This window comes from Cyprinus carpio, chromosome A23, assembly GCF_018340385.1.
Source record: "Cyprinus carpio isolate SPL01 chromosome A23, ASM1834038v1, whole genome shotgun sequence".
Lineage (NCBI taxonomy): Eukaryota > Metazoa > Chordata > Actinopteri > Cypriniformes > Cyprinidae > Cyprinus > Cyprinus carpio.
In genome coordinates this window covers 8,900,660-8,914,632 of record NC_056594.1, presented here as the reverse complement: position 1 = coordinate 8,914,632, position 13,973 = coordinate 8,900,660, and the positions used below count along the sequence as shown (strand labels likewise).

At 35.8% G+C, this 13,973-nt stretch overlaps 2 protein-coding genes across 2 annotated transcripts in view; one reads left to right on the top strand and one right to left on the bottom strand.

The window, feature by feature from the left end:
• Positions 1–4,759: 4,759 nt before the first annotated feature.
• LOC109061877 (COMM domain-containing protein 7-like) lies at positions 4,760–12,321 on the bottom strand. The gene is made up of 9 exons (XM_019078955.2): positions 12,156–12,321; positions 10,922–10,975; positions 10,225–10,327; positions 8,999–9,055; positions 8,868–8,905; positions 6,767–6,857; positions 6,171–6,220; positions 5,183–5,231; positions 4,760–5,070 (listed from the first exon to the last, which is right to left on the bottom strand). The coding sequence occupies exons 1-9, from the start codon at positions 12,237–12,239 to the stop codon at positions 4,994–4,996; spliced, it is 603 nt and encodes a 200-aa protein (XP_018934500.1). The 5' UTR covers positions 12,240–12,321; the 3' UTR covers positions 4,760–4,993.
• A 727-nt stretch (positions 12,322–13,048) lies between these two features.
• LOC109101547 (DNA (cytosine-5)-methyltransferase 3B-like) overlaps positions 13,049–13,973 on the top strand; it is a 41,673-nt gene continuing 40,748 nt past the window's right edge. The window contains exon 1 of the mRNA XM_042712918.1: positions 13,049–13,267. The gene's annotated coding sequence lies outside the window, so the exon portion shown is untranslated. The remainder of the gene's footprint in view (positions 13,268–13,973) is intronic.

The following is a 13,973-nucleotide window of genomic DNA, read 5'->3' as shown; positions in this document are numbered from 1 at the left end:
GCAAATAAACACTGTGCACCTGCATATCTCTACTGCCCGTGTTAATATTGAGGATGCAGATCACACTTTCTCAAGGCATACAAGCTGAGGCCCTTCTTCCTTCAAAGCGGCCTGCGCAGGCCCGTCTGTCCTGCCTAGATTAGGGCCGCAGTGCCTGGGGTGAAATACTGCAGGAAATCCCCCTGTGCACCACAGCCCAATCTACACAACACAGTGATGTCTGTGGTCTGCACCCCAGAGAGGCTTAAAAAAGAAACCATCAATTATTCTCTAGTTGACGATAGGCTGAGGAGTGTGTGTGTGTACGCGTTCATGAGAACAGGACAGAGTGAAAGGAACGGTCTGAATGAAAGTGAGCTCATGTCTGTGAGAAACGCAGATGGGGTTAACAGGGCCGTATATGAAAGAGGAAGACTGTAGGAACCATACTGGCCTTGTTTCCTGTTTGAAACTGTGCCTCTGAGAGGTTCATGGCGGGAAATGTATGTGTGTGTGTGTGTGGGATGAGTATCAGTATCCTGGTGTTCAGCCCACTGAGCCCCTGTATGGGGCTGATGAAGTGCTAAACCCTCTTCTTCCTTTCTGAGCAACTGTTTCAGCTCCATTTCTCACTGTGCTTATTTATGGTCTTTGTGGAATCCACAGACTTTTTTTTTCCTTTAGCATTTTCTGTGGTGATTTTTGTGTGAAGAACTGCGGAATGGATTTAAATATAGTAAAATGTGTTGAAGCCTGTGTAAGACACATTCCACAATACATTTTTCTTCTGTAATGTGACATATTTCCAGTCTGCTATTGTTAGCTAAATAAATATAAACGAAAGCTAAAAAGAAATATTAAAAATACAAAAATGAATAAACTGAAAATATAAAAAGAAAATCCGATTCAAAATAAATACTATATATAAAATTGTATTTAATTATAAATAATATGTATTATTGATTTATGAATGTGAGTTGTTTTAGAGGAAGCAGGTTATTACATTTTGATAAATTACAGACAATAGAATATATTTATAATTTATATATATATTTTATTTATAATTTTATAAATTTATAATTTTATATATATATATATATTTGTTTAAACATTTGTGCACAAGGTAATAAGACTATAAACATGCATTAAGAAAGTAAATAGGGTCAGTTCTGATTCCATCTTGACTGTACACTGCACTGAGTACTATATTTTTACTGGTAGGAAGAACAGCTCTGAATGAAATTTTAGTTTAAATGTGTTTTACATGGATTGTTTTTAACATTCATGATGTCCTCTGTCCATTTTCTCTGCCTCAGACATTTGTAAAAAGAAAAAGTGCTAGTCCAGATTAAAAGCAGAACACAATTGGCACAAAAAAAAAAAATCCTTAAAAAACCCCCCAAAATCTTCAGTATCCTCCTCACTATTGGATGTCTTTTATTTGGCCCAGAAAGTACAAAAAGACAATAGCAGCTAAAGTTTCAGAAGATCATTTTCACAAGATTAATTTCAATGATAAATCATTCCTTTGAATAAATGGAAACTTTTTAGAGAAATGATACATTTAAAGTCAGTAAGACTCGAAAATGCACCCTATATTATTTTCTAAATTTATATTATATATCTTATTGTGAACAATTTATCTGTGCATATGTTTCATTAAAAAAAGTATTTAGCTCAGTCTCACGCACAGTGAGTCAAAGCAATTTATTGTGTTAACTGTTCAGATTTGATACAATTCAAATATAATTTTGCTTTACAATGATTTCGTACACAAAACATATAATATGTACTTGAAAAGATTGTTTCAAAAACTGTATCAATGACATTCACCGATTTTTCAGAGGCAAACATGGACAATGGTAACCAGCAAAACTTCAACCTCTCTGTGCACTTTTAATGATTTACACATTAACTGCCCATAAACACTTCCACAGAAAACTGTCCACATTTTTTATCTCTCAGAACATGCACCTATACATACACAGTGGACAATGACATTTTTTTTTATCTCATAACTTGCCAGAAGTGCATAGCAGATGTTTGGAGAATTGCTTTAGAGTGTCTAGTAAATTCTCGTGGGAATTTAACTTCCTCTTTTTGCTGTCTAGAGTAACAGTAACTTTCCCCTATACCTTTCTTTACTTTCAGTTATGCACATACCTCACAGACACACACACACACACACACACACACACACACACACACACACACACACACACACACACACACACACACACACACCAGGTGCTTAGTGCACGGCAGGTGTGAACAAGCATGACTGGCCTGGAGAGGTAGAAATGTAAAAATCAAAGAACTTCAGGATTGGGATTTATTCTTAGGGAGTCTATTTAACATCACACATGTATTATCGCTGTCTTCACTCATATTTATTGCTGATGGATACATGGCAACAGATCACTGCCAGAAGCTTTTCACTTCTTAAGTCAGAGTCAAACTAAAGCTAATAGTATTTCACAATATTTTAGATCTGTTTGTAAAGAGAATTATTGCAGTACAAAGAGTACAGTTATTGAAACGTATATGTAGCAAATAATGTCACTGCTGATTCAAAAGATGTTTAACTTTAGATTTAACTTTAAACAGTTCAAATTCAACTGATCAATTTATTATATTAGTACTCTTCTTGAAATATCAGATGGTGTTTTATGTGTTGGATCATTTTGAACACCTGTCATCTACTCTATTGGGAAAAAAGGGCAAGAATTTTGCAATATCTTTGTACAGCAGACAGTTGGGAGTTTTCAGTTACTGAAGGATTTTGCTCTTACGTTGCGATGAACGTAGGCTACTGTTTTTCATACGTCAACACACCCTTACAGAGAGTGTCATTTGATTTTAACTGACACAACTTGAGAACTGATTTGAATTGATTTGCTCTTTTCTTCAAGAGCTTATTTATGTCATAGCAAATCACATTGTGAATGTAAAAAACACAGTCCCAAGAACACTGCCACATCATTATTTGATTTGTTTATGAGCACCTCAGGCTCCATTTGAAAGTTTAGGGCCACACTGAGGTCAGTGATGATTGCTTTTACTTTCACAGTTTTTGGTGTACCAACTGAACAACATTCAAAACTATGCAAACAATCTGTATATTTATTTGGCAAGAGTTTTAACTATGAGGTCTTGCATTTTGCAATGAAATGTTCCACTGTCTAGATACCACAAGAAGCTATGTAACCTTGATATATGCCAGCTTTTAAAAACAGAGATTGAGTCATTTATTTTCTTTGTTAAATGACGTCTACTTCAGTAGTGCTTGTTGAAACAAGTTTTACAAAGGTGTTAAATGAGGCAAAGACATCCATAAAGGTTTAAATGGTTTATCCCTTTACTTTTATATTGCTTTGCTTTTTTGTATGCTTTCATTGACAATTATCTTCAATTTTATGCATTAGTCTCATTTTACTAATACAACCATTATTATGAGGACTAATGGACTGTAAACATTTTAACACAGCACACACAAAAGATTATTCACATCTTTCTTAATAAAAACTTGAGTCTTGTAACATTTAGTAGTAATGATGGGTACAATTCATTTTATTTCATAAACCTACTTTAAGCTATTTAGACTTCATAGTGAAGATATTTTTGTGCTGTCCTCTTTGAATTGCTTGCCTTTAGCTGGGCTAAAGGTGACTGTATTCTTACTGGTTGAGACAATGGGTTTGAATGCCTCAGGCCCTCTGGCCCTCATAAAACAGGGAACTTTTTTCTGTTTTGACCACTGAGATACAATTTACTTGCTTGTTTTTATAGCCGTCCCTCACATGGTCTCTTGAAAGCTTTGCAGCATCCCTCTGCCACCCCAACACCTCACTCTTGGCTGGTTCTTATCCCAGCCTAGGATCTGGGGGAGTACTTTGGGTTCGGGCCAAATTCCAAACTTGGAGCTCTCCTCTCAGACAGCATTCCAAATATGCATATGTTACCATATCTAAGAATGAACGTCCACCCCCAAACCTAACTCTCAGTGGGTTGGAAGGAGATCAAATTGAAATTGCCACCAAATTGCCAAAATATAACACAGTTAAGTATTGTTAACCATTTGAGGAGCAGCCGAACGAGCGCCACCCATCACAAGTTGTGGAGAACCTGGTGCTAATGACTTATAACCTGCACGTTCTGACATGCAGACAGAAGAGTGTCAGTCAATAACTGAGAAAATTAAAGCATGGAATTGAGACAAAATGAAAAAGAGTTTTCTGAATTAAGAGAACGGAAGCATTAGTGCTCAAAAAGAGGGAAACAATGACAAGTGTAAGGACAAATCAATTGGAAGATTTATCTACACAGCCTCTGGATGTGTTCTTTGATATTGTCAGTCTTGCTATTATGTTGCTCCAGGACACAAATACCATGTAATAGAGAACTCATATTTGACACAGAGTTAATTTATTACATCAGTCTGAATCAGTGTAAAGCATGACAGCCTTTGATAAAGGCAAACACTTTTCAAATGTCTGCTGACAGAAAAATGAATATGTTTCTGTAGACCTACTAGCAGTAGTAGTCAAAATTCCTCAATTTATTACTACAAATTTGACTGATAATTATGTACTGTATTCTTCCACAAATATGAGTTTTATTAGTGTTTGTACTGTATTAATGATATTATTTATACAGTAAGTAAAGAGTTTGATTAAAAATGTCTTAAGTAGTGGCTTATTTTTTTTTAAATATATTCATTAGTGAACAAAGTACAAAAAGCACATACCATATGCTGGTATTAATAAAAACCACGCCAGAAGAAATTTATCAAAGGTTTAATAAACAGAAGATCAATAAAGAGCATCAATGTGGAATGTTGTCTTTGTCACAAACAAAAACACACGTACAAGGGTGCAAACAATCACACAACTGAATAAGATTAATGAATTATAATTATTAAAGATGAAACATTTTGTGAGTATGTGAACATCATTACAATTATTTACTGATTAATTACAGGCAAAGAGGAAAACTCTGATTACAATGACTTCAGTTAACTGAAACAATCCATACTGGCTTTGGCACGCTCCATCTCATGAAGGAAGTTATAGAACTGAGGTAAAGTCAGCTCTAATGTGGAGAGATACAAAGATACAAACAAAATTAAACTGAATGTTTAATGAAATCGCTCAATCAAGTAGAGTATGTTACAACTCAGACAATGGATTTGAAGTGAACTTACCCATGTACACATTTTCTGTCTTGTTTCCTTTTCTGATCACCAGTTTTAGCTGGGAAAAGAATGAAAAAGTTGAATGAATGATGAGCCTGTGTATCTGTCTCATAACTCCAACACTGCCTAATTCAGACAGATCAAGAGTTTGATCACTGAAAGAAACATTAGACTGCTTCTGCAAATACTGTATAACCACTGAAGATTACAAATGAAAAACAACATCCTACCAAACATTAGTCAAATATTCCCCTCCATGGATATAATATGACTAGCATTATATGCCAGAGGAGCCCTGAAAATGTATTTTCTTCATGTCAGAGTGCCGTCAGTTGGAATCGTAATTGGAAACTGACAATATTTATATTTTAGCTGGGATAACAGGAGATGGTAGGTATTTTTTAAAATATAAAGGAGGAAGATGATGACACAATTATTTACTTTGACAGTTAAGAAAATGCATTTTCTTTTAAGATGACTAACAGCACACCAAAGACACCATCAATCCCTTAGACTTGAGTGTTTTGCTAGAGTGCACTGATTCAGATGCAACAAAGTATGCTTGTGGTCCTGCGGTCTCTCATGATTCTGCTGCGGTTAGTGCATGTTTCTCATCAAGTCGGCAAGAATCTTTCTCTCTATCATTTCCTGCCTCATCTCTTATTTTTAATATAAATAAGACTTCTGGCTCTGTTACAAGAGTCTAAATGTACTTAGATACAAAGCAGCTTTACAGTGGTAAACTGGAAAAGACTTGATGGAATCATAGTCTGGAGCTTAAAAAAATGTTTTGCCCATCATACCCCTATTCAATTTTCTATGAAATCTGTTAAATCTGACTGTCCAAAATCTGGAACTGACTTTTTTCTGCAAAAGTTGTGTAGTGCAATCCAACCTTAAAATCTGATTCGGAATCATGTAAGGGGTAAATGCATTTTAAAATCAATCTCTTGATGATTGTTTGCACTGACATCTAAAAAATGAAATACAGGTTTACCTGTAGAAAAATGTTTCCGGTCTTTTGCAGCTCACTTGTACCAACGGTAACTGCAAAGGATTATGCATTTAAATTACTCACATATGTGACCCTGGAGCACAAAACCAGTCTTAATTTTCATGGGAATATTTGTAGCAATAGCCAAAAATACATTGTATGGGTCAAAATGGTTGATTTTTCTTTTATGCCAAAAATCAAAGTAAAAATTAAGTAAAGATCATGTTCCATGAAGATATTTAGTAAATTTCCTAACATAAATATATCAAAACTTCATTTTTGATTAGTAATATGCATTGCTAAGGACTTCATTTGGACAACTTTAAAGGCGGTTTTCTCAAATTTTTTGTACCCTCAGATTCCAGATATTCAAATAGTTGTATATTTGTCAGATATTGTACTATCCTAACAAACCACACATTCATGGAAAGCTTATTTATTCAGCATAAAGATGATTTATAAATCTCAGTTTTAAAAAAAATGGCACTCAAGACTGGTTTTGTGGTCCAGGATCACATATTATTTAATCACATTATTTATATTCTTATTTTTACTGTAGGTAATATAGATTTACATACTAATGTTAATCTGTTGCTTACCACCAAATTTCCACTCCATGTCAACAAGTTGGTTGACCATTAGTGTCTGTCCCACAGCCAGTCTGGACAAAACAGGGTAGTGGATTCTCCACTGAAATAAACAGAAGATGTAGACATGCTGAGTCTTACAGTCATGCCCATCCACAAAAACATGCATTATTGTGTATCAGTCACTCCTCTCTTTCTTCTCTGCTAATGTCTCCACTGCTAAAATGACATACATAACAAAACTGACAATTCGTCTAACACTCACACACTCTTTAAAACATTTTCCTCCCTTCTTTGTCCTCCTCCTCCCCATCAATTCTTCATTAATAAAATTAAAACCATCAGTGCACAATTTTCCACACCACACTGTGTCAAGCACATCTTACCAGCAAACATACACTTGTTCACATCCTTCTCTTCACTCTCTGAGGCAGAAGTCTCCAAACTCTTCCTTTCTAATCATCCTACTATTTGTCCGCTTGACAATTTTCCATCTCATCTCCTTCAAGCCATTTCTCCTGCAGTTGTACCTGCACTCACTCACATCATTAACACATCCCTTTATACTGGTGTTTTTTCCTCAGCATTTAGACAGGCTCATATAACCCCACTACTTAAGAAACCCACCCTTAACCCATCTCTTTTAGAGAACTGCAGACCAGTTACCCTTCTTCCTTTCATTGCAAAAACACTTGAATGAGCTGTGTTCAACCAAGTCTCTGCCTTTCTCACACAGAACAACCTCCTCGACAGCAACCAATCTGGCTTCAGAAGTGGACATTCAACCGAGACTGCCTTTCTCTCAGTTGTTGAAGCCCTAAGACTGACAAGAGTGGATATCTTCAATACTTATCTTGCTGAATCTGTCCACTGCTTTTGACACTGTTAACCACCAGATCCTCCTGTCAACCCTACTGACAAAGGGCATCTCAGGAACCGCACTCCAGTGGTTTGAGTCTTACCTCTCAGATACTGTAGGTCCTTCAAGGTATCTTGGAGGAGTGAGGTGTCCAATTCACAACATCTAACTACTGGGGTGCCTCAGAGCTCAGTTCTTAGACCACTTCTCTTCTTTGTCTACATGGCATCACTAGATTCTGTCATACAGAAACATGGCTTTTCATATCACTGCTATGCTGATGACACTCAACTCTACCTCTCATTCCATCCTGATGATCCGACAATAGCTGCTCACATCTCAGCTTGTCTAACAGACATTTGACCTGCAGATTTGCTTTATTCATCATCAAGATGATCAAGCCCTTTCTTTCGGAACATGCTTCACAACTCCTTGTTCAAGCTCTTGTTCTGTCCATGAAGGACTACTGCAGTGCTCTCTTTGCAGGTCTTCCAGCAGATTCTATCAAACCTTTACAATTAATCCAGAATCCATGTCACACCTGTTTTTCAATTTGCACTGGCTACCAATAGCTGCTTGCATAAAATGTAACGCATTAATGTTTGCCTACAAAATCACCACTGGCTCTGCACCCCTTTACCTAAATTCATTACTTCAGACATATGTGCCCTCTAGAAGCTTGTGTTCTGCAAGTGAACGTTGCTTTATTGTGCCATCCCAAAGAGGCAAAAAATCACTTTCACAGACTTTTAAATTAAATGTTCCCTCCTGGTGGAATGACCTGCCCAACTCAATCCGAGCAGCTGAATCCTTAGCCATCTTCAAGAATCAGCTAAAAACACATCTCTTCCATCTTTCTTTGACCCTCTAACTCTAGCACTCTCTATTCTCATTCTATTCTTTAAAAAAAAAAAAAAAACTTGCCCCATTTAGACTTGCACACTATTCATTTACTAACTGTGTTTTCATAAAAAAAAAAACACAAAAAAACAATAGCTTCTCTAATCTTTTTGTATTCTCTTTTTGTGTTCTCTAATTATTTTGTAAAAAAAAAAAAAAACTTGCTACGTGTACTGTGTTAAGATAACTGAGACTTGTTATAACACTTGCATATCATTGCTCTCTTGTGGATTTTGATTGCCTCCATTGTCCTCATTTGTAAGTTGCTTTGGATAAAAGCGTCTGCTAAATGACAATGTAAATGTAAAAACATGGAAACAACTAAAACACCAAAATGACTATGTTGAGACAAACCTGGTCAGAGAAATGACTGGCCTTGTCCTCATTTAATCCTGTAATTAAGCAATTGATCACAGTGTTAAATACAGATTCATGACATATATATTTGAATGGGTACAGATGATCTGAGTGAAGAAAGATGGTACCTAATGAGAGTAAGTCTGCCTTCACCTGTTCAGCTGTGAGGTTTCTTTTTAAAGCACCTGAGAAGGGAGGAAGACATTTGCATTGCTTCTATATGCACCTTATATCTCTGTCCCAAAGCCTAGTGAGCTGATATGGTACCTTGATAATGTACCAATTGGTAACATTAAATAGGCTTGTAACAATACATTGATATGGACTGATGCATCATTCAAATGACTAACCACTGATTTTTTTAATATATATTTTAATATATCTATAAGATATATTAGAACACTTGTTTGACTTTTATATATATATATTAAAAAAATCACTAATCTGTCTACAAGTTCTGCATAATTATTTAACAACTGGACTACCTAATTTTGTTGCGTCATAAATGGTATACAAGATTTACACATTTTTGAGAGCAAAGAAGACTGAAACAATCTCTTGACTTGTCATTGCTTATCACATTGCACAAGCACAATGACGAGCTGTCATCTTTTTTTTTTTTGTGGATGTCCCAATTGAGATCTAAGAGTTGCAATTTCCTGAGAGTTCAATTAAAAGTTCCTGTTATATTTTGTATTTAATATTGGTATATATATCAATAATATATTAGATATTAATGCCTTAGAGAATTTGGCTAAAATTAGATTTTGGATTTAAGTTTCCTACCTTTTGAAAGAGTGTTTACATCAAGAGTGCACTTATGCTGCCTACGTAGGCACCTCACTAGGTTTTGAAATACAGTAGACTATACGTTTTTTACATCTCTGTCTGATTTCTCTGATACATATTATTATACACCACCACTTTTTTCCCCATCATTTTGTCCCATCAGTATGATTAGTAATTTGACATGTTCCTCTTCATTCTAATGTCTAAAAGCACAGGCAGCAGGATAGTCACTGCATGCAAATGTAGCAGCATACCATGCATACTGATTGGTAGGGTCGGCCAGTCTACATGTAACATTAGGTCCAGATTCCCCAGGGCAATTTGCAACAAGGGCTATTTGCATATGTTAGGATCCTCTAGACGCATAATGAAGCAATTTGGTGTAAAATAAACTGAACAATCACTCACTGAGATTAGGATCATAGCGTGTTTAGATCAGTGCTGGGGTCAGGCTAAACGTCTACATTTGATGTTATCACCAGGGGAAGGGGACTGCATTATTCATTTGTGGAATTTCAGATAAAGGTGCTGGATTTGTTTAAGATGAGGCTCCTGAAGGTTTTACCATGAGGTAGGAGGAGGATACTCTTCATCAGAGCCCTCAGTGGTCCTGCACTCATCCCATTCTCTCCAGCAAACTCTGTCAGCTGACGTAAGAACCGCTCTGACTGATGAGGAAGAAGCACAATATGTAACATTTACTTGTGTGTAAATCCTGTTGAATACATATCTTCACAATATATGTTATCACAATGAACATTCACATAATATATCTTTCTTTACCGGTCCAAATTCAGACAAGACAACTTACAGAGGAGAACACAATATTATGGATATAGGATTCATATTTTAACCGGAAGCATTGGTTTGAAGTTAAAAATGTCTAAAGGATGGATTTGTTTCTTGCAAACACACAGCCTTTCACTTCATAAGACATTAATTGATAGACTGGAGTCATGTGGATTACTTGTGAATTATTGTTGTTTTTTTTTTATTTGTTTGTAATTTGATTTTGATGGAAGCGTTTGATTGATGAGTATATATTGGTGAGCAAGTGATGTAATGCTAAATTTATCCAAATCTATTCTGATGAATAAACAAACTCATCTACATCTTAGATGACCTGAGGGTGAGTACATATTTTTTTGGTTCGTGTATTTGTAGACACTTTTATCCAAAGAGAGAAGTTTGTATTGCATTCAAGGTACATATTTTATCTTTTCACGCATTTCCTGGCAATGATTCTGGGAGTGCTGACTCACCTCTTTGGGTTCTAGAAGGAACTGGTATAAGATCTCTGTCAGACTCACAAACTGCTGCAATGGGAGGAAAAAAGTAAAGCTGAGTGACTGGCATTGAATGAAGGTAGCATATGTGTACTATCTAGGTGAAAAGCAGAAAATAAAATATATCAATACAGACATGCAGACACCACCATTCCAAAGTTTGGATACAACTACTCATTTTTTATTATCACTATTTACATATTTTATAATAACAGTCCACAATATGATTAAACAAACAAATGGAAGAACAGAAAACTAAATAATTAAAAACAAACGTTAAAAAAAGCTACCTTATATATTTTAGGTTCTACAAATTTCCACCGACCAACTTTATGAGGTGCATCTGGGGATACACTTAAAAAGTATTGAGTACGAGTCCCAATGATTCAAGGGTCTTGTTGGCTGCACTTCCTGAGTTTTTCATCCATTAAAAATATTTAAATATTAGTTTTGCAATAAATAAATAAATACATTCAATTCAATACATTAATTCAATAAATTGTATATTTATTAGCAAAATAATCAAGCATTTAAGCATGAAGTCTTTAGATAAAAAAGGATTTAAAAATCTTGAGAAACATAAAATCAGTCAAGTGGTGGACTGCATGTTGCATTAGTGTGTGTATACTGATATATATATATATATATATATATATATATATATATATATATATATATACACACACACACACACACACACACACACACACACACACACACACACAAAAGTATAAACATGTCTATGATAAGATCCATTACATTTATTATTATATTTATTTAAAAAAGCTGTTTCCTTAAACATTCACTGCAAAGCAATAAGAGTGTCTTTGATCAATTTCCTGCTGGATATGCAAGGCTGAAACGAGAACACTTTTATATGAAGGATAAAACTGCATGATACACTTTTATGACATGTCAAAATCGGTCAAAATACACTAAATATACGTTTTTACTCCTGAAATCCTTTACATCATACAGGAGCCTAGCTTAGTGTGCTAATGCTAAGTGTTATGGTAATCTCACGTGACTAAACATTATACACACTAAAGCGACACATCAGGCGACTTTTTTCTGAAGGCGACACTATCATCAGACCCGTTTATTTACATCGAATTCAGTTATATACTGAATCTGTTGATCACAAAAACACTAAACTCATTCATAAGTATCATAATTCCCACTTTCCGTTCGCAGCGTACTAGATCCCTACCTGTTCACTGAGTTTATTCAGATTCTGAAAGTCAGTGCAGACATGGTCGGGTAATGTATCATTCGTGAAATGCAACTGCAACATTGTTTCTTCGCAGCTCCGCTGCTGCTACTGAACTGTCACATCTGCTTCCACACTTCCGCTGCCTCCAACGATTTCACGAGCCGCACTTTCGCCATTCTCAGACTTCAGCGCGCTGAGCGCATGCGAGCATGAGATTCTGTAGCGCAGTGGTTATCTGGATAAAATAGATGTTTGTATGCATTCATTAAACTATCATAGAAGACAAAATACTTAAATATTATTTTCTTTGCAAAAAGTAGACTCATTTCGTTTTATTTAGGCTAGTAGTTACATCAAATATATGCCGAAGAACTTCCATGAAATTAACCCTTAAATAGGCAGAAATATAAAAATACCTCAAAAAATTAATTTAATGTAATTTCCATAAAAAAACACGAGCCAAATAATACAATTTCATGTTTTTCTTCAAAATGTTGCTTATATTTGTACAGTTTGAATCTACGATGTAAACAACATATAAAAGATAACATTGCTTTGGCAAACCTAATGCAGTGCTATAAACTCTGTTTGTTAGTTTGCTTGGGGTCATGGGTGACTTGGTATAAAAATGCTGTAAAATGTCTGTGTGACAATATATAATGTTGTATAGCCTACAATATTATATTAAAGATAGTACAACATACTAAGTAGATATTTAATAATTCTCAACGTTACAGATAGCATATAGAAAAATGTGTGGCAAGCAAACCAGGAAACATAAAAAGTTATTTGCACAAAACAGAATCTCACAGAACGTGTGCATGCCATCTTATAACCGAGAAAGGGTTAAACGGTAGGAGGTAAAAGTAGCTTTTATTCAGCGGGAGTGCGATTCGAGACCCGGGAAAAGTCACGCCTGAGTGTAGAGGCGAAAGACCGAGCGGTCCTTGTGAACGAGACGCTATTTACATATTCACCCTTAGGGTTTAAAGGCGTGTGTACCAGCAGAGATTAGTGTGACATACCTCGGCACATTGGCAGTGGACTACTCTAACCGCACATTCAGTCTCTGCGTTTTTGCAATAGCTAATCTACTTCTCCAGAGACAGGTAAGTTTCATACCTCTTCTGCATGGAGCACTAGTGCGCGTTCACGGGCAGAGTTCAAGTGCAGCGCGTCTGATGATATAGACTGCTTGCTAAAACTAACTTTTATTTAAGTTAGGCTACTTTAACCTGTAGATTCTATTTATAACTACAATGCATTTAATTTCGTGTCGTTAAAGCATGGAATAGTGTGTGGTTATGCAGCGCGCATGGCTGAGGCGTGCTGGAAGCTTGTCTTACAGCTCATTATGCAAGCGTGGGGAAGTGTGTGAGATTTATTCCTCGTTCTCATGCATCACCGACCAGTTCTTTAGTGTGTTGTGCACATTTTCGAACGAATTTCTATTCCTTCGACTTAAACGATTGATTATTCCTAGATTTCCGTGTTCTCGTGAAAAACCAGATGTGTGGTGTAGATGCAGCGAACAAAAAGAGTGCTTTCCTCACATTTTTAAATAATAATAGTCGGTAAAAGTAACTGAAACTAATATTTTTAATTGTTCACCCAACACGTACGACGGACTTTCTTCTGTGGAACACAAAATGAGATGTTAGAAAGAATGTGACAGCCTCGGTTGTCGTTCACTTTCCTTGCATCTTTCCTTTTTCTTTCTGAATAAGGAAAGTGAATAACTAATGAAGTTGTCCTTCTGCCTTGCTAGTATGGTCCAACATGAGATTGAGTAAACGTTGACTGAACTTTAATTTT

Bases quoted from the DNA above. Each gene is read 5' to 3' on its own strand.
- LOC109061877 (XM_019078955.2), bottom strand. From the start codon at position 12,239: ATGTTGCAGTTGCATTTCACGAATGATACATTACCCGACCATGTCTGC. The intron at 8,906-8,998 runs GTACCATCTTTC...GCTTAATTACAG, and splicing joins GGCAGACTTACTCTCATTAG to GATTAAATGAGGACAAGGCC. The intron at 6,221-6,766 runs GTAAGCAACAGA...AATCCTTTGCAG, and splicing joins CATGGAGTGGAAATTTGGTG to TTACCGTTGGTACAAGTGAG.